The 21,568-nt window shown below is 35.9% G+C and overlaps 2 protein-coding genes across 14 annotated transcripts in view; one reads left to right on the forward strand and one right to left on the reverse strand.

The window, feature by feature from the left end:
- The window catches only part of LOC146766775 (uncharacterized), an 87,226-nt gene that overhangs the window by 17,929 nt on the left and 47,729 nt on the right, over positions 1 to 21,568 (reverse strand). The gene's annotated exons all lie outside the window — the stretch shown is intronic.
- Positions 1 to 21,568, forward strand: part of KCNT2 (potassium sodium-activated channel subfamily T member 2) — a 114,208-nt gene that overhangs the window by 8,695 nt on the left and 83,945 nt on the right. For all 13 annotated transcript variants that reach the window (XM_085585969.1, XM_085585965.1, XM_021525065.4 and 10 more), the window contains exon 2: positions 18,932 to 19,011. Coding sequence is in view for 10 of the 13 variants with exons in the window: in XM_085585965.1 (XP_085442091.1) it covers positions 18,932 to 19,011 (80 nt within the window). In the remaining 3 variants the exon portion in view is untranslated. The remainder of the gene's footprint in view (positions 1 to 18,931; positions 19,012 to 21,568) is intronic.

The following is a 21,568-nucleotide window of genomic DNA, read 5'->3' on the forward strand; positions in this document are numbered from 1 at the left end:
CTATAATGGGCAGATGTTGATTAATCAACCTTGTTTTATAAAGACTATCGAAATCTAAGTAGATTTTTCACCTACCTAAAATTATCATCAGTGAGAAGCTAATCTCACCAGAGCCATTGCAGATATTGTGTGTCTCGTTGACACTGAGGACTGCATTCAAATAGTGACCCACATGATCATTTATTTTTGTACTGGCATTGACCGCAGATTGCATGAAAACTACAACTTAGCTAAAACGGTACAAACAACATTCAAAATGCACTGAGTTAATTTTAAAGTCTGGATTAGCTTTCCCTTCATTTTTTTTTTTTTTTAATTTTTTGGCAGTTTGCAAAGTATAGTTTGAGTTCAGAAAAGAACATCAAAGTGAGTTAAATTAATGTGACATTATGAATCCATTTAAGACAATTAATTGTGGCGGTCACTGTGACCATCTCAGCTGGTGATTCAGAATGTTGGAAGACCAAGTCTGACTCCTGGGAATGTTTCAGATTATGGGGGAAGTACCTCTGACTGTGCAGGAGAGAGAAAATTTCAGGAGCCTCTATAAGGCACTCTGCTGGGATATAGACTGCTCTGAGACTGTTGTAGAAGACCTCAGGTTTTGCACCTAATTTCAGATAAGAACAAGCTGTTAGAAGATCACTGTTACTGAGATTATAAGGTAGATGTCTTCTAAGGCAGGTGAGTGGGGACATAAAGCCATGTAGCACCCTGCTGCTACTTGACTTCAGGCTAAGCTGAACTGAGCATTTGGAAATTCCTTTCCTTTCTAAGATGGCAGAACCACTTTAGAGTGACGAAAGTGGCCAGGTGGAGAGAGCTGGAAATACTGGGAATATTACTGTGCTTTCTTGTACCACCCTCGACATTGGAGAATTGGCTATCAGACCTCCTGGCATCCATCCAGCCCATTCTGCCCACAAAAACAGACCCCTCCTCATTGTATCCACATATCCCACCTAAATCTGATCCGCACTAAGGTCTGTGTCAGACTTGCAAACAAGATAACAGAACAACACCTGTCCTGACCCCCCGTACTAATACAGCTAGCTAAACAGATTTTAAGTAAATTTGTCAGTCAAAAAAGCCATCAAAATCAGAAATTGATGCATTCATTTTGGAAGTTATATTTAAGGGGGAAAAAAATAGTGTTTACATTGACTAGGCCAGTATTCTGAAGGCACTTGCTAAATGATTTTCTAAGCACACACAAGGCACATTTTGAAAGTTTGACATCATTATTCTGAAAAATTAAATACTGGGCAAACTATTCTGCCAGCCATAAAACTGATGAACAGCATTTTACTTCGGAGAGTACTAAGTGTTATTTAATATGAATAAAGATGACAGAATTAAACTTTTAAAATATTGTGAAACTTGATATTTTACATTTTTCTTAAACTAATGAAGAGATAATTAAAACCATGCCTTATGATTAATCAGGAAGTGTAATAGCTCATTCTGAGTAAGGAGACTAAGATTTATATGAAGTAAGTAATTATGTGTACCCTGTTAGCTGTGGAGAGAACAGTATCAGACAGGTGACATTTTAGAGATAATGACTTTTAAAAGCACCTGTTCAATTATGCGTTCAGAGTTCTTGAATCATTGCCACTCCTTAATGAGACATTTATAATTTATATGAAAATTTTGTAATTTTTTTCCATGTAAAACAATAATATCTGTGCATCAGGCTTCATCTGAAAGGAAGGAATCAATTCCAATCCACTGTTAGATATATTGCACTGTATACATGTGTTAAGCTGCAAGTATTACTTCAGAAATCCTACATATTTTATCCTCCATCTGCATGTCATCATTGGAGCCAAAGCAGCTTTAAATACTAGAGAATGAATACAGATATGTATTAGGGTGCAATTCTTTTGGAAGGAGTCATTAGCAGGAAATGTCATCAGCACTCTTTTCCTGATGATTTGGCAGAGGAAGTGGAATCACCACAACCTTTCTCTGTGGCAGGGAGTCTCTGTGGGAAGCATCAGGAGAGACACCTCCTGTCAAGTGTTGGGCTTCTGGTTTATGTCTTTTCCTGAGTATTTGCCTGAATGCTCCTTCTCTTTGTAATTTAGCTGTTAAATACTCTCCTGTTGTGTGCACATGCTTGTGGGAGACTGCAAGTGTGCACAGCTCCCATCATTTCAGGAAAATTGCTATAATCTGATATTCAGCCCTGTATTACTTCTCAGAGTTGCTGGCATTCTAATGGCATATTTTGGGGTGTTGTCTTAAGTGTTTCCAGATTGCATATGTGGACTGTCTCAATGTGTAACTTTAAAAAGGCACTCCTTTTTATAAAGTTACCCTGCTCCTGGGCATGTGTAAAAAGCATATGTGGTATATTTTTTTTTTCTTTTCAACTTTTTAACACTTCAGCTATAAATGGAATCTCAGAAAAGTTCTTTCTAGGCTTGTTAAGGTGTCTGTGGGAAGTTCTTGACAAATTTCATTTGACTTCTTATGACTTTTTCCCTTCCAGATCAGGCATGGCTCCCATAATTTCTTGCCCTGTAATAAACAAATATTTTTAATCTAACTCAACCTGTGGACAGGTGGGGAGTCAAGCAGAGTACAGAAAAAAAGACATAAGCTTTTAAACTAACTTTATGTATTGCCTTTGATGTCACTGTCTTGCCTAATCCTTTCCAGCTAGAAGGAAAAATGTAGCTTGGAGAAGAAATAAACACGCAAGAAAAAATTAGGTGATCTCATGTAATGTTATTCCATGCTCCCGTGTGTGTTGTGACAATGGTCAGTGCGTAATTTTGGAATATGATCCAAAAGATAATGGTGTAATATTTTTAGCTACTAAAAACTCTAAAAATAGTAAAAATATAATGTCATTACCTTTAAGAGTGCTATTATTAACTAGTGATATTTTTCCTTTGGCAATGCTGCAGCCTATGACTAGAATAAAGAGAGAGCAGTAAAAATTAAACTTTATTGAATATTGTTCTGTGTGTTTTTCCTTACAGATAAATAAAACCTCCAAATAGCATCTCTTTTCCTTATTTGCCATGCTCTCCTCGTTTCCTAGTCTCTCCGCTTCTGACAGATCTATAGTTGAAACTATGAAACTGTGAAAGCCAAACACCAGTGTTTTACCTGTGAGATTGCCATGCCACCTAAAGTGCATTTAAAGTGCATCACTAGTGTACATTATTGTTTTGGCCACAGTTGTATTCCCTATGTGTCACTGAAATACTGTACACCTACTAAATCTATGTGAAGAAAGTTAGCCAAAGAGTGTCCTGACAGTTATGGAGGATTGGGGCACATATAAACTGCTTTTTAAGTAATTTGCAGAGGGATTTTCATCTTTTCATATTGACTACCATGTTCTCCTAAAAAGGCATTCATTTCATGGGTCTCAGTCTTAGTAGAAGAGGTTTTTCTCCATTGAAGTACCAGGCAATACAGTATCATGACTTCTGATCAACTTCATTTATTTCACCTTGATCCTGTGTAACTTATTAAGGCAGCAGATATAACTGCAGAGATTTCCCAATATATGGAAAACTCAAAGCTAGCTTCAGTTGCCTTTATCACTAGAATAAATATAGGCATAATAGGTAAAATAGAAACACAGTTGAAACAGAAGTCCAGTAAATTCTGTGCTGAATTTTTCACTCTCAAATGTGAAATAATAGTTTATTACTCTAAGTCTTAGTTTGATAAATGAGTCATGATAAATGCATGACTACATTTTGAGCCCCTACAGAGTTGAGATGTATGTATAACTAGTTGAAATTGGAATATATGTATTTCATGTATAATTGGAAATCATCTGTGCTACCCTATATTGAAGTTCATGGAGCATTCTGCCAGTGTATCCTTCTTATTTTATATATTTTAAATGGCAATGCATACTGTCAGCTCCTAAATAGAATATTTCAGGTGACAGCTTAACCACCAGTGTTTGACAATCTAAAAATATTCTAGGAGATTGAGAGGTTCACAGATAAGACATGTATCAGTCAAAATGTTGAAAAGAATATGCTAATTTGTTGATACTCAGTATTTTAAGGATGGAGATGCTTTGGGTGCTTCTGTAAATACAACCTCTCTACAAGTCCAATGCTAAACAACAAGCAGATACAAAAATGATAACTGCATATTACAGCACTTGGTTTTCTTGCAAACCTTAGTACCAGATCCCATTTCAAATATTTCAAGAGAATGTAAACTGGCTAATTTGGAGCATCAGGAGTCTGGGAAACTAATTATATTAAGAACCAAAGTATGCCCAGTATTTATTTTAATTTCACATATTTTAATTTGGAAAGTACCCCAGGCTGAAGTTTACAGTGCCAAATAATAAATTGAAATATTCTTTCTTTTGTGTGTAAAGCTTTACTTTAAAAGGTAATTTCTCATCAGAGGTAAGCTAGCATTAAAGTAGGTGGCATTTAGGTAGCCAAGAGGAAGTTCTTCTCCCACTAACCTTACAAGGAAGTCTCTCATAAATTACCACATAGATCTCTAACCATAGACAGAAGATCTAAATTTGACTCTGAAGTCCAGCTGAGATTTTGATAAGATGTTACGAAGATAAGCATAAAAAAGAAAATTAAATGTCAAGTTGATCTTCAGAATAAAAAAAAAATGTAGTCATATATGTTTAAAGTTAATTCAGTAGCTTCATTGAAAATTTGGTGATTTTTAAAGGCACGATAGAAAAAAGCCAGAGTGGTATAGAAAATTTCTCATTGGTATTTGATCATCTCACTCATTATATGGCAGCATAAGCGGGATTGCTGGATAAATGCTGAAATACTGGCATAAATGGACTCCATAAATACAGCAGGAATGCTATTTAACAGTATATTTGAATATATCTGAGATACATTTCTCCATTTCCAGAGGAAAATAGTTCAATACAGTCAACTGGAATAAAATCAGTCTATTGATAAATTACACTAATTTCCTTTTCAACTATGTGGAATTGGGAAAAAAAAAATATTCTGAGAAAAACAAAACCAAAAATCCAGGTGGACTAATTTATTTAATATCTGAGTCTAGACTGAATTGGCTGCAGCTTTCTCCTGAAATTCCCCCAAGTCAGCCATTATTGCATGACTTCATTAGTGATAAGAATCTGGAGCATTTTGAAGATGAGGCATTTTACACTCTGTCATTTTAACTGAGGCTGTTTCATTCACATTTTAGTGATTATCATGTACATTTGACAGCACTCTGAGGTATGAGAGCCTGATTTTATAACTTTTATCTATTTGTAGTTTTTGTGGAAACCTTTTAGAGCTGAAGAGTAGAGTGCTGAACTAAGCAAGTGACCACAGAAAACGTGAGAAGCCCAGGCAGGGATTTGAATCAAAGATATGCAAGAGAATGGCATGTTTGCTCTTAATGCCTATGATAAAATGAGTGGATTAGATGTGTAAAATGTAGGTAGCAGCAGAACCATTATCTTCCTTCTCTTCCAGTGAAGCTGGTAAACTACAAGTACTAAGCTTTGCCTTTCAGATAATTTTCAGACTTCCAGTTGTAACAATGCAATTTCAGACCCTTAGTTCAGTCACAGACGTACCAGGAGAGAAAGATGGATAGAGTTATTAGAAAGGGAAGAAAAATTCTTAAAGGCCTTGGAACTGTTTGATTTTCCAAGTCACACAATCCTGGAAATTGTTCATACTTATTTTCCCTTGTTAAAAATACATAACCTCCACTTGCATTGCAAGATAAAATCCTAGGAAAGAGTGCATACAGTAGAATATCAGAAAACCTTAGCCTGAAAAGCTACTGAAGTAGACTAATTTCCTTATAACAAAGGGATGAAGATTGAAAAGTGAGCAGAAATCAAAGTTCTTCCCTCTGCTTCTATTTATGAGATATGAAGATGAATTCTTAGCCTGTAGTGAGACAAACAGCAAAAATCTCATTTAATGTAGCAGGATATGTGTCTCCTTAGAGAAGAATTGTATATGGGTTGGTCCTTTTAGCATCTCTTTGACCAGATACACAGAGGTCAGAGTCTGGTTAATAAATATTGATGAACACATTTTTACCTAAACATTAATATATCCACACCACAGAGAGTAAAGTATATTGATTTATAATTCCTTTGAGTTCAACTAAGTAGATGTATACAATTTGAAAAATATTTATTAAATGCTGTTGCTTTAGTGTTCTTATTGTCTGGTGTCCAGGCAAATAAAGATTAATTTTGCTTTGCTTTATTTCTGCTTTATAGATGCAACCAGTCTCTGCTTTGCTATGTCAATAAGAAATTACCTGTTTTATTCTATTAGAAGGCTCTCTGTTCTATCTGTACATTCCTTTATGAAACAGGGGTTTGTCCTATATTTTTTCAAGTTATAACCTTGTTATTCAGTAGGTTCTTTTCCTCTGTGACTTTTAAGCTGATTTATTACATTAAAAATATGAAAAAATGGCATGTTTCTACAGTATTTTTACTGAGGGTAAGCACTCTATGTTATATCAGAACAAATTTATTTTACTGTTTTTGTGTTACTTATTTTCCTTTCTATGTGCATGTGATTTTTTACCTTCAGTATCAACCTCCAGAGAACCTTTTGAAATGCCTTATAAAAATTTTAGTACATGATGTTCACTTTAGACTTCCCCCTTATCTATCTCTTCCAATTATCTCATAATGGAGCAGAGTGCTACAGCTCATAGTCTATTTATATCTGTCATTTGCTTCATTCTTAGTTTGTTCCCAGGCTAATCCAACTTGTAGATCTTGGCATGGGTGCCATTTATAGTTTTTTCATTTCTTGTTGACATGCTAACTAGTACTTATATTTTTGTCATTCTCGATGCACATTATGAGAATATTTTGGTTCGCCTTTTGCCATGGTTTTATTTACCTGCTATTTTTAACTTTGCTCTTATCTGTAATACTGAGGTTACAAAATATGTCAACTCATTGTCTGGCATTGGAGCCTAGACACTGTAGAGAAACAGAGTAGCACAGGATTCCCCTCTCGAAAGAGTGGGGCAGAAGTCAAGCCATGTGCAACGAGTAGATGGGGCACAGGACCAATTGTATAGATCAATTACGAATTGAACAGTGAAAAATTCAGGGTACTGAATGACCCTTAACCTGGAAGATACATGACACTTGAGAGACACTTTTTTGAGGTTTTGAGGTTGGCTTGGTTTTTGAAAGACATTTGAAGACAGCAAACATGAAAATGGAAGAACGAATGCAGGAAAAATGGCCAAGATTACAGCATTAAATGGAACACAGCGTTCCCCTGGGCAGAACAGTGGCTCGATAGCCTTCAGGTGTAGATTTGTGATTGTGTAGTAGCGTGGAACAGGGGATTTAGCTATTGACTCTGGCTATCTGCACCTTCTCCAGAATCAGCTTAGCACAAAAAATATGACCTGTAAAAGCCTCCATTTGGGAATACTGTGTTTGTGCATCTTCTTACTTGTACCTCCGAATTGCACTTCTGGCTATGCCTGTAAAAGGATCAATTTTGATTTTATAAACACTACAAATTGAAATAGGGAATTACAGAATGTTTTATTTTAGTAACCTAGCAGTGTATAATGCTGTTTCAGTTGATGCTGTAAATTTACACAGCTGAAGTAAGTTTTCTAAATGCCATTGTTAAAAGGGGGAAAGCTCTTACAATATTTTTTTGCCAGCTATATTTGTCTTTCTTCAATTAGGTTTCTTTTAAAACTGAAGAGAGTCTGCACAAAGGCAGATGTAGTCTGTTACTTAGCAGAATGAACTGGTCTGTTTGGTCATTGATTTGGCAGACAATGGTAAGTGATAAAAGGAAGTAATGTAAGAGCAGAGCAATTAACACACTGTTACTGATTTTAATATAACCTCATTCTGGTATACTCCTTTTCTGAACATTTCCCTCCATCAACACTTATTTAATTTCCACAAATTTTCATATTATCTTAATTTTGTTCTTACCATCAATATAGTTATTATTGAAACAAATCATCAGAATTTTCCCAGTGACACCCAAGTGGTCCACATGCTGTGTTCTGAAGTGCTAAAATGTGCTCTGGAGCTTTTCTGTTAGTTAACATTTACAGGCAGTGTCATTAAGGAAAGGTTGCAGAGAAGCATCCTGTAGCATCTTGGACAGGAGTAAATTGTGTTTGTGAAAAGGGCTTTGAATGGATGATTATTAGCATGGTCAAGTAACAACGTGATGTGTTCTGTAGAAACTACTTCTGTGAATGCAGTTAGGAATGCAGTTCCTTGAACATCTTGTACAATCCTAGAGAAGAGCTTTTCATTGTTGTCTGCCCACCCATCCTTTCTTCCCATTATTTTGTTTACTTGGACATCTAAGAATTGGTCCATCGTGGCAGCAAATTTCTGCTGTATTTTACACCAGCACAAAGAGACTGCAATCACTGTAAGCCAAACACTGCAAGTGCACTAGGGGCCTGCCTTTTCCAGTGTCCCAGAGTGTTTACTCCTGCTCTACCTTTGCATTAGGTGTAAGAATCACAACGATGAAGATAAGTCTGATCAACAAACTGATCTGATTGAAAATCTCCAAAGGAAAGAATATAGACAGGCTCCAATTAGAGCAAAGTCCAGTCAGACTAATCTAGAAATCATCCATTTGTAGGGTTGTGAGCAGAGACACTCTCCCTCACTTGTACAGATGGCAGGCAGCTTCTTCCACTGGTCATAAAACAACATCCTAACTTGACAAGGTGCCTACTGCTGTCTGCCAACAGTCAGTACAAGCTGATTTGGGTGATATGGAGTTGATTCTGGTTTGTACATGAATCTGTACTGGTGGTTTATCTGGTAATGAGCAAATCAAGTGTTGGTTGGTCACTACTGATAGATTTAATGATAGCTGGCAAGCAATTGAATTGTTGAGAGCAGTGAACTATGTGTTCATAAATAATCAACTGTCTAGTTCCAAATGTAAATCAAACAGCTACTGTTTCTGTAAACTAAAAACTGCCTAGATGACTCTCCTGAAAGCCTAATAAATATCCAACAATGATTAAGTGAAAGCATGCAGCTGACTATTCCTTAATGATTTTGCTGCTTCTGCAGAGATCCTACATATATACGCATAAAAGAGTCCATGCTGAACGCACACACAAACACACACATTTCCCAAGTTGTGTATACCTTTGCCTGCAAATTTATCAGTCATACCTCATGTCCTAAACCCTCTGCATTGCCAGGCTCTGGCAGCAGGTGTCTAATAGCGAGCTCCAACCAAAGCCAAAGGCTTGGCCCCATCCTCCTTTCAGGGCTGCTCTTTGCTGCTCTGCAGGCTGCAAGAGAAAGGGAACTTTCTGCCCCTCTGTTCCAGCAGCCTGAGCCTGATAACACTGTGTAATTGTTACTACAGACACTGAAATCATGGGCAGCTTCTTTTATTTGCTACATCATAAGGCTTTGCTACTGCTTCCACCAATCTGTGCTTAAGCCTTTTTGTGGTGGTTGCTCACTATGGCTCGTTTATAACATTTTTTTCTCATACTTTTAAGTTTCTGTTTGTTTATCTTCTAGTTGTGGGGTTTTTTTTAAAGACACAGCTGGATAAATAATAAGTGCTATTATTTTGGCCTTTGTGGATTTCTGCTGCAATAGTGATTTGGACTGTCAGACTTCTGTTTCACTACAAGGCACCTGTCAAGCACAGTTTTCAGGCAATTTCCGTGGAAGTACAATGATCTTAACTTCTCAGTCCCGTATGAATAAACATGTTTACATTGCAACATAGATATGTACAAGGATTTACCTTCCACATAGCACATCTCAGCCAGCTTTGTTTGTGCTGTATGAGCTGCTGCAGAGGGCCCTGGAGAGCAGCTTTGCACTTATTCCACACTCATCATATCCCTCTCCGGAGGGGATGAGGAGGTGACAAAGCAAACTGTGCTGACAGCTAGGGGGTGGCAAGGGGAAGTTGTGAGGATTAGGGATGGGAGGAAAGGAGTAAGTAGCAAAGGTGATAACAGGGAGTGACTTTTCTTCCTTTGTATCTCCTGAGCTGAAGGAAACAGCCAAGAGGTGAAATAATTGGAATCAAAGATGTGCATATCACAGGTGTGGGGATTACAGACTACAGATGAGAGCACCAAAGACTAAAACTTAATTCTGCTTAAGTCAGATCTAAATGTGTGAAGGTTATTGTGTCTTAGGAACTTCACTGCTTACTTTGCTGTGACTTGGCAGTAAGTCCACTGAAAACGTAGCTCATACCTGGATTGCCTTTGCAGAATGGGCATGGCTGAGTTATAGACTGAGTACCAAACTTTCACTGCAGATGAATTTTACCTGCAAGATTTTTTCTGCAGCAGAATGAATAGTTTTTGAGGGAATTATGTGAGTCAGGTTCTGAGGCATGTTATTATCACATCATAGGAAATATAGAAGGCACATTCTCTTTTAATTGGGTAAAAAATCCCAGGTAGTATACTAAAATTATAAGGAAAACAAAACAATACTTTGGTTTTTGAACACATTTTCCTTGGGAAAACAAAGTCTATTTTCTACTTAAACAACTGTAAAGATTATATAAAATATAATTACCTCATAGAACAAAACATTTTTCAGAGGGGAAAAAGAGGACATGTTTTTGACGTGACATGTTGACATTTCTATCTTAAAACATTGCATTTCTGAAACTTCTCTCCTTATGAAATGTTAATCAGTAAGGCTCCATATAATATTGTGTAAATTCACACTGAATGCTGTAGTTTAAGACCATTTTTCATAAAGATCCATTTCCTTTTGGGTAGGTGCGGCTAATATTCTCCTATAATTTACTATGTCATTGGTAAAAATGTAGATTAATTTACTAAATCCCAATATTTGAGTTTGGAAAAAAAAACCCAAAGCCTTTTAAATATGTTTTTCTGACTTGATATAATTGTACTGTGCATTTGTTTCAGGAAACACTGAATAAATTGTTGGCTAGAATTGAAAACTGCCAAGTATAACTAGCATAAAAGAAGAAAAGGTAGCCAACAGAAGTAATAATAGAACAAGATGGTGACAATAAAAAGCTGTGGAATTATTTTAGAGTCAATATATAGATATGCTCTATTGAATCTCACCTTGAACTCCCAGTTTTATGTAAAATACATCATACAGTTGATTTAGAAAGAAATTTACCTTTATTTTGGGTGAAAAATACAAATTAAGTGCTTAAAGCAATAGGGAAATACTTAGTTTGAATATTTGTACTATTTGATTGTTTTACTCAGCTTTAAGTGAATAGACTATTCCATTAATCTCAGTGTACATTGGATCAAATCTGCTAAGAAGAGGGTTCTGGTTTAAGGTAACATATTAACAAGTTTTATTTAAAATAATATTTTGCACTTGGTCATGTGATACTTAAAAAGAGACAGATTGGGATTCACCCACAAAGTTTTTCTGTTCCTTTTTTTAAATTTTTCTATCCATCTGCTTTTTTACTTCTTCCTTTTGCTGCAATTTCAGAAAATTAAATCTCCTTATTTCAAAGTAAAAATAGAACTGGGATTAGCCATCTAATCTAATCTTGAAGCACTTGGCCTTGTTCTACTTGCTGTTTTTGAAAAGATGAAATCCTGAAAAATGAGAAGTAAAAGATAACTTAGAGAAGGGGAATGACAGAACAGTCAGAGACTTAGGGATGAGAAGCAGAGTTTAAGTAAATAGTGATTGGAATTACTGTGGTAATCAGACACTAACTTGAGTCACTTGCAAAGGGTGAAAGTGAGAAGAGTTTGCTCAGCATTTCCTTAATGTGAAGACATGGGTTTATCCTTCTTCTCTTTAATGGGAGACCAAAGTTCACACAGTGTCTCTTGCTGGATTAAGCTCTGGACTATTACACCTACACCAAAAAAAAACCCCAAACCAACCAAACCAACAAACAAGCAAAGATAGCACGTTTCATTCAGTGGTATTTATATGTAGGAAAGGTGTATGGACCTGTAAACTGCCATACCTAAAGTAAGCAATGAATGTCTAAGGTTTTTATTCAAGTAATTATTTAGACATAACAAAACCTACCAGAACAGTTTGAGGCTGTTATTTCTCTGAACACCTGTTTCTATCTTTATCTGGATAATCTCCATGACAATGTCCCTCATCGTGTTTACTGCTTGCTTTGTAAGAGAAAAGTGTTAAATGGAGGGGCAAATTGAATCTAAAGTTATTAAAATAAAATTTACAGAGAAATAACATCACATGTTAAGTGTTTGGGTAGGAGTGACTCAACTCCATCACTACCATCCATCTAGTTTGGACATAGAGTGGATATTTTTACAAGTGGTCACCATTAAGTTTCTGTTGGGCTTGAGGAAGAAGGATTTTTAAGGGCCATAGCAACAGAACTGAGATGCCAATGTGGCATTTAGGCAGTGCTGCAGAGTTTATTTATTAAAGCCTTGATATTTGTTAGTTACCCTAATGTTCAATAGTGGAAGTAGAAATAGACTAAAAGTTGATGGAATAACTTGAGAGAAAAAGTAAACATCTCAAAAGACAGCTTTCTCAAAGTCATGGAATGATAACTTTAAGAGTAGTGAAGTCCAGAGCCTGAGTTACAATTCCAGATGGTGAGAGTGTAAAGAAGAAAGGTTGAAAGCAAAGGTCAGTGTAGGGAATTAGAGCAAAGAAAAAACCCCAGGGGTGGGACTGTGCGCCCTTTTCTCAATGCTTCCAAGTCAAATAGTGAAACTCTGTAGTCCACAGAGGAAGAAAGAAAGGGTGGAATCTGCAAGGAACCAGAGAAAATGAACTGCTGTAAAAGGCACTGTATGATTTCTTAAAATTTGAATGGAAGAACAGGAAGAAGGAGAAGGTGGAATGACAAGATGGTGGACAGGAAACTGTAGACACTGAGCACAGATGAAGTAACAGGGAAAAGGTTTCAGAGGACCAAAGACTGGGGGCAAGGGGACAAATAGATGGAGGGCTACCAAACTCCTGACCCTGCAGACTTATTTCAGCGTAGACACAGGTGTGTCCACTTGGGAACATAACTAAGGGGTTTTTTTTTTGAGAGAACAAGTCTTACCAAGGTAACAGTTAATTTGCAACATGACATACATACAGAAGTTTGCTAAGCAAAAATAAATAGCTCCAAATAAAAGGTGTGCAGTGGTGAGCATTAAAATCATGTTGTAGAAACTACTGTTACATTTTAAATCAACAACTTGAGACATGTTATTACTCATAAGAACAGTAATTTCTGTGTGTGAGATGCTCGTGCAAACTGCCTGACCCTGTGTGTGCCTCACCTATCACTGACGGGATAGGGGGAGTGCTGGAGTTGCACTTTGTTTTAGAAGATGAAAGTATCTTTGTCTTAGAAGATCAACAACTGATAAGAGATGAGCAGCTGTGATACAGAGGAACAGAGTACAAAAAAATAGCTTGCAGTGGGTTACTTTATATTTTGATCCTAAAGCTCTAATTCAGTTAAACCTGGGCTGGCAGAAAGGAATTATCACAGAATGCTCGATTTCAGCGAGTTCCTTTCAGGTCTCTTTTTGACAAATAGTTGCCACTATTCTAAAAATAAAAAAAAAAGCAACAAATTAACCTTCCTGGTAGTCGGATCTGGTTAATTGACACAACTCCATAAAACTGAGCAGTGCCTAGAATCAAACTCATGGAGAATATCCCATTACTCAGAAGTTCCGAGTAAAAAAGCCTTGCAGAATGGATTTTCATTACAGCAGCTCTTTGCTCTAAATATCTTACATGTGAAGTATTTTAGCCCAGAAGTTAAAAAGAGCTATTTTTACACACAATAGAAATGTTTTAAAATATCCATTTCCTCACCTCGTATGGAAAAAAAAAATGTTTAAAAAAAATCTACTAAGCATCCTCCTTCAGTGGTTTTCTTTCAAACTTTAGCTTCAAAGTGCACTATTTCTTAATGCATCATTCACATTTGTTTTATTAACTTTCTTACCTTAGCTAATATACTTGCAACAGAAAAGTATATTTGCAGTAAAAAGTCAAGTGTGTGAAGGAAAATACTTAGATATTTCTTTTTCCCATAGTAAGGCATCATAGTATTTTCTCCTTTAAGAAAATTTCTAATAACAATTATTACAGATTGCAGATTCATTCTTTTTATTACTGCACCATTGCTAGAATGGTGAATTCTTGATGGATTTTTGTGAGTGCAGGAATGAGATAATAATTTCCTTTTCTGAATGTGGAACACTGTGAATAAGAGATTAATAAAAAAAGTATTATTAATTGATTGAAAAGCATGCATTCATTGTTGAATCTCATCTCTTGCTATCAGTCTTCCCTTAAAAATCTTTCCCTCAAAGGAAGGAAAAAATTAAGATGTTTTCCACAGAAATGTTTGATAATGTCATTTCCTCTCTCTGTTGCTGTAATATTAAATTGCTGCCATAGACCTGTATCAGTTTCACAAAGACAGTTTTACATAACTGATTGCAAAAAGAAGCATGAAGCTGGCTACATTCAGATTTCAAGACACATTTCTATTTCTTTCCATAAAAATATAGATACATGTACTATTTAAAATGTAAGGAAGATAATTTTAATTAAGGGCTGAATTTTTTAGCATTTTGATGTTTGAAGAGTTAGGAAAAGTTTGCTTTGACATAGAAGATATTTTTTTATGGTTGCAGATACAAATTTTTACTTTGTGCAACCTGAAAAATTTGTTTTGGCCAGTTTTCTGATGGTATCTTAGAATCTACAAGACAATATTGCACAAACACAGTTCTGCAGAGTTCTTGAAAATAGTTATTGGTTTGTTCCTATGAAACTGATAAAAATCTCCATATGAAAATGACCTTATACCTGTCAGATTTAAGTACTTTGCACTTGTTAGAATCATGTTTAAGAAAGTGCAAGACCATATTGCAAAAGTTAGATTTCACCAGCACAGTGCATGGCAAACCTCCAGTAAGTGTGCTTACTGTGCTTTTAAAATAGAGTTCTGAGTGTTTCAGAACTTGCAAAACTTCAAATAGAAGTGTTACCCATGACAGTCATCCTTAAAACACCCTAATCCTTTTAATGAAAGCAAAAAGAAAAAAAATGCCTATTTCCTTTTTTATTGCATTAAAATAAGCCCTGATAATAGCAGTTCACTTTAGTTGTTCAGGTTCTTCATTTTTAAGCACCCATCTATACCCTACATAATAAGCTTTCAGGTCTGCAGTATAACAGGATTTCACATATATTGAATTGGCAAATCCTAATAAAAACCCTCCATACTCCTTTCCTATTACAAGGCTTTCTTTGTAGGAAAAATACGAGGTGTCCTTTTCCAAAATGACGGATTTAAATAAATTTAAGTATTTATCTTCAGACTGGCTCTGTTTGTACACTTAATACTTTTTCTTGATTCCAACATCAATAAACAGTAAACATAAACATTTACAGCTCTTGGCATGCATGTAGTGAGAAATCCAGCTCATACTTTCATTTGTAAAGTGGTTATTTCTGCCAAATCTGGTTTTTAACATGAAAGAAAGACTATTTGTAGCATTGAGGGTGCAAGATAATACTGTTAATGCAGTAAAGTGTGGCTATGGGGTTAGAATGACATTGTAAATAGTAATAGAAAAATGCAGGGAAAATGAGTTAAGTAGTCAGAGCACAGAGAGATTGGTCCCAGTGTTTTACAGCCACCAGCAATGCTCTGCATTAGCATCCTTGGCAGGAATTAGGATTTTCCTGCTATACTTCGTATTGCATGAAAAGGTAATTGCAAATTGTATCTTCACTGAATTATAACAATGCAGTGAGGACTTGGGGTATTACAAGATGGTTGTTACTGTTTGGAAGACTTGAAATTATTTCAGTGACATCACTCTTCTTGGGGTTTAAACTAGTGAAGACCACTACCAATGGCATTGAGTTTTAACCCACCACACTGTGTTTTCAGGACAATAATGTAACTTCAGTAGTTTTTGCTGCAGGCACATCACGTATTTGTGCATTTTCAACACAGCTGAAGTAAGAGTCAGTAAAGCATAAGACCTGTTCTTTTAACATCCAAAAACAGCTTTTAATGGAATATTCATTGCCAGCTACACGTACTGAAAAATTCTGAACTATTAACTGACTGCAAGAACAAAATCCTTACATTCATCAACTGTTCCTCTCCCTGTACCACTATCAAGGAATAGCATTTTAATCCTTCAGCTTGACTTTCTTCTGGTTAGGGTGGACTGTCTTTTACAGGAAGATAAATATGAAGCACAAATTGTTGAAACTACATTCAAGTTACACTCTTAAGTACAGAATAAACCAAAATGTATTCTGTAGGCCAGGTGTACATGTTCAAAATGGCCCACCCTGATGTGCATGGTGGGCCATTTTGTCAAAACCATTTGCTTGGAATCAAATTTCAAATATCCTGCAACAGAGCAGTCAAGTTTTATATAAGTGTGACACAAGAATTTCACTCCCTCACTTGAAACAACCTTAACCTGTACTAATTTAGTCCAGAAAAATCTTGTTCAAGCCCTTTACAAACTGCTCCAAAATGTTCTCAGTATTTCAGTGGGGTATCAGAATTTATTTTTTGTAGGTTCCCAGAAACCTCCTTTTCTAGGCTACACTTCATAGTGGGAGAAATACAGAAAAGAGCAAATACTTGACATAAAACATTAGGCATTTCAAGATTGTAAGGAACATTCAAGTAGAATGAGTATTCTCCTTAGAAATTAAAAGCAGTCTTGGGAAAGATCAGTATCTAGAGATTTCTGAGCTTCAGCCAGTCCTACTTAATTTTACTTAGTAAATAGTAACCTTCAGGAAACAAAATGAAATATTCTCTGGTAGCCAGTGTATTGATTGTAGATGCATGATAATGTATTTCTGCAAATGTAGAAGGCCACTACAGTTTTTACTAAAGTTTAAAGAAGTCAGAGGGTGGAGAAGGAGCCACAGAAATGGCACTAGCAGCATTTGTAATCCATTTTGCCATGGAAACTGCTGCACTGTGGAATCCCAGTTTCCTGTGAGCACAGGTTTCTAAGAAAAGCCAAGTAGACAGATGTTAGAAGGCTATCAGAGTGCTGGTGATAGGAGGGTGATTACCTCCCACATCCTCTTCCCTCTTTATCATTAAATCATGGCCCACATGTTGCTTTTTCATGATAAGTGATTACTGAAATTTTACCAAAACACTGATAGATTAATTCAGACTGTATTAAAAAAAAAAAAAAAAAAAAAAGAATACTGTGCATCTTTTCAATTTGTTTACCTCTTGAAATATATCCTTGAAGATTAAGGATGTACACTTAGCATGTGGCAGCTGCCAAATCAGGGGAGATGTTTCCCACTAAAATTGTCACTGCATTAATGACAGGAAGTACCTTGGAAAATAGATTCTTAAAAATAAGGTTGTGCTTGGGCTTCCTCTGAATAGGAGGTAGTGTAATTACCCATCCTATAAAGAACACTACAATAAAGCACACCAAAGACAATGACTAGTTAAAATTAACTGACTTCACTGAGTGAATCACAGAGCCTTCTTTTTATGACCCTGTCCTTCAAAGTGATATGCCTAAACTTCTGGTAATAAGCAGGCATGGAAAGTCACATTGCCTGAGAGGCTACCCATTCTAAGCCTATAAGTAAATGTAAGTGTATGGAATTCTGTAAGTGGATGGAAATATCTGGTATAGACAACTATTTAAGAGACACTACAGGTAACAGTATATTGTACAAAAATTGTTTCAGCAAAAGGTTTCACATGGAAGAAGGGAAAAACTAAAGTCAGGATTCTGCTAGAAAAATACAACTACATATAAAACCAAATAGTTAAAGTACAGTTATTTGATGAAAGACTGCTGAGAAGAAATGCTGAAATAAAAGTTCAAGCATGGTTATGAACAGAAAAAGTACATGCAGCTGTGCAAAACATGATGATCTACAGAGAAAGGGAGACGTAGGAAAGTAACTCACTTGTGTGGTGTTACTTTATTCTTTAGCAATAACAGACCTTCTCCAGCTGAGCTCTGCCTTCTCAGGAAGGCACAGATGTGCTGGTGTAGAGATTCATTGCTGGGGGACAGCTGGCTTGGGGAGGGGGATTCAGTAATTTGGGTAGAGCAGGGACCTCAGTGAGAATGAGTAATGCTGCTCTCATCTTCCAGCAAGCACTGGAGCTCCACAACTCTGAACAGCCCGAGGTTTTCTGCAGAACTGGTACACACCTTCCTCCCTGGCCAGTCCCTGCAACAGTTCTAGTCTGTATAATTATTGCATGAGTGCTACTCAGGCTAAACTGAGGGACAGAAAGATGGAATATATCCAGGCAGATCTGAGGGAATGGAGGAAAGATGCCCCTGTGGCTTTAATATAATCAGGAGGAGAATTATTTTCTGTACAATATTCTGTACAATATTGTGTGATTGCAACATAATTTTGCTTTCAGCTCTGTTTCATGGTGACAAAAACATGTTCAGAGAGGGTGGTTTTGTCTGGTACACAAGTGTTTGATGATAGGTGAGTACAAACAAGTGGACTGAAACATGAACATTCAACAGAAATGTGAACAAGATAGAAAAAACAAGAATCATTAAAATGTCACTTTTACAGGAAAGGAGTTAAACTGAGATGGGAGGTTTAACCTGGACATCAAGGAAATCTTCCCTACTAACATGCAAATAGGAAAATGGCCATCCAATTAAAATCCCGCAAGCATAGAGCCTTCTTATTTTGCAGTGTAGACTGAGTAATATGAAAATTATTCTGCATGTAAAGGGGAGAAATGAAAGGTCTTCTGCTTTGTGGTGGCAGGGATTTTTTTTTTTTTTTTTTTTTTTTGTTTATTTGGTTTTGGTTTTTTTTTAAACCTTCAATATTCATCATTCATAGCCAAATGAGCTTTTGGCTGAACACTCTCTATAAGTCCCTCCAGTTTTATATCAAGAAATCCTAATACATTCTTTTTTATTTTTTCAGGGTGCAAGTTGAATTCTATATGAATGAAAATACATTTAAAGAGAGACTAAAGCTCTTCTTCATCAAAAACCAAAGATCAAGTAAGCAGTTGGATTAATTTCTTTAAGCATATTTGTGATACATTAAAGTAAAATCAAAATCAGTTGAAGGCAACAGTGAACATATTATTAATTTTCTTCTGAGTTAAAATATTTAAATTTAAAAATAATGTGCTCATGTAGGATCAAACAATTAGCGATGTCATGAATTATTAAATAAAATCATGATTTTATTTCTGTGTCGTGATCAAGTTAACTAATTTACAGTGATCTGGCAGCAGTGCTCATTGATAAGTCGTGACCTTGTGACTAGAAAAGCAAAGACACTTAAGATGGTGAAGGAAAGAAAGCTGCAAAAGTACCCAGCTTTTTGAAGTGTTAAGTATTCCTAAAATTTTGAACTTTATCTGCACTTAAAAAAAAAGATTTTGGAGAGGGCACTATTGGAGATGTGGTGCTTCAGAAACGTAGTCCTTGTCATTAGCCTGTAGTCTAACTGAACTTACAGTCTTAACAATATAGTCTAAGCTAAATATACCTTCATTGATATATGTGCTTAAAGTCATTGGCCATCATGGAAGAAAATAATGTGGGGAAATTAAGATGCTAATCTTGCTAAATACATCCATGCAGCTGATCCAAGTGGTTGGAAACATGGAATATTATCCAGTCTTGGTTAGAAGCATGGACCTCATAGGTACTGATCATAGAAGATCAGTAACTGACCTCAATTTTCTTCTGTGTAGCAGGATTGAAGTTACCTCTCTTTGCCTTTCACATATAAAGAACTAAAATTACAATAACTTTATACATAAAGCTTTTAGACTACAAAGAATACATTTTTTCCTTTGTACAGTTAAAATTGTTTCATGGTGTTGTGTCTGGAAAAAGACAGAAAAAATAAAAGAAAGAAATTTTTTGATGTCCCAATCTGAAAATATGCAGACAAACAAAACTGGGGAGACTAGATCAAGCTTTAAAAATAAGGCATACCAAAAAATCTTTTATCTGTAAGAGCTAGCAATAAATAAATACCAGTTTTATATCACAGAACTTGGTAATTTTATTGGCTAAGCTTCTTCTACTTTCCAAGTGTTGGAAGAAAAATATTCCTCTAAAAAGAAAGAAAAAAGAAAAGAAGGCACCATGAATAACAAGAAAAATCCTCAAACCAAAGTAGCCAGTATTAATAAGTTCAAACACTCCTTCTGCTTATGCATTTCTTGGTTCTTGTCCAAATACTCAGAAGCAGAATCCCCCCAAAGAAAGCCTCCAGAGAGCTGCTGCTGGCACTGTAACCTGCCTCCAGTTATGTGTACTCATCCAGTCCTCCACTGAAACAGGAGGGCTCTCTTGCCCAGAGGTACCAGGGAGCTGATAAACAAATATAATAGATTCTAGACAGCGTTCAGTGAGAGTGCTAAAAACCTTCCTTCACATCTTAAAGATGGACATTGAAAAAAAAAAAAATCAGCAGGATCAGCAAATTGTTTTGCATAGTGTAACTAAATCAAACCTGTTCACTGAACAGTTTTTGAAAATATCACATGGTTTTACCAACCAGAGCAGTCAGGTCTAGAATTTATAAGAATTTTCTGCAGGATACTATCCTGATCTAAATCACATATGGGCCAGTAACTTGAAATATCAAATGTTTTAGAAATTATTATCCTTATCAAAACTGATGAACTGATAAAACAAGTCTTCATCTATGTCAATCTAGTTTCTACTCAGTCTTCTGCAAGCAAATGTCTAATCAAATTCAAACAATGTATTAAAAAAAAAAATCTTACAAAGGTGTCACTCAGGACCCTCACCAAAAAAAAAAGAAAAAAAGAAAAAAAAACACCAAAAAAAACATGAGAAAGAGAAAATGACATAGTCATACAAGCATAACTTGCTTGTAACTTGACAGGACCACACACTGCATTATCACACCCAACAATAAATCTCAAAGGGAAAAGATAAACCAAGTTTCAAGTCAGTGAAGAGGGAATAAAGGATTACTATCAATCACTAGGATATGAACTATTAAGAGTATATTTTGGTCCAGCTCCTAAAGCCACCAAAATGATTTTGCTGAAAATCAGCTATATATTAGTGACTTACGGGAAAGGAATAATGGGAGGTGATTCTAAAATCCTCACCTGGTATCTGTCACTCTGTTTAGACCAACTCTCTATATTTGACATTTAATCTACAAAAATCCTTGCAAGGCAAGCATGTAAGCATGCTTCAAGGCTTGCAAGGCTTCATGCAAGCATGAAGAATTTATAATAAAAGTGAAAGTCAGTCAGGAGTGGTAAAACATAATGTATCACTCTATACTTAAAAAATGCTTGCAAAAATAGCAAACACTTGTTTGAACTGAGAAGGAAATGTTAAGATTTGACATAGTTATATTTAGTTGACAAAACAAGTAGATTTTGAAATGTTATTATCAATTCTTCTTTTAAATAAGACAAGAATATGTAACAACTTTCTTACATAGACACGGTGAAATTGCATTCCCATTAAACAATATATAACTGCATAACAGTGCTTGATGGGTGGAGCTAAACACAAGTTTCAGGCACCATTCATATTCAAAACATAGAGA

The sequence above is a fragment of the Lonchura striata genome, chromosome 8, assembly GCF_050655825.1.
Source record: "Lonchura striata isolate lonStrDom1 chromosome 8, ASM5065582v1, whole genome shotgun sequence".
In the NCBI taxonomy this organism is placed as follows: domain Eukaryota; kingdom Metazoa; phylum Chordata; class Aves; order Passeriformes; family Estrildidae; genus Lonchura; species Lonchura striata.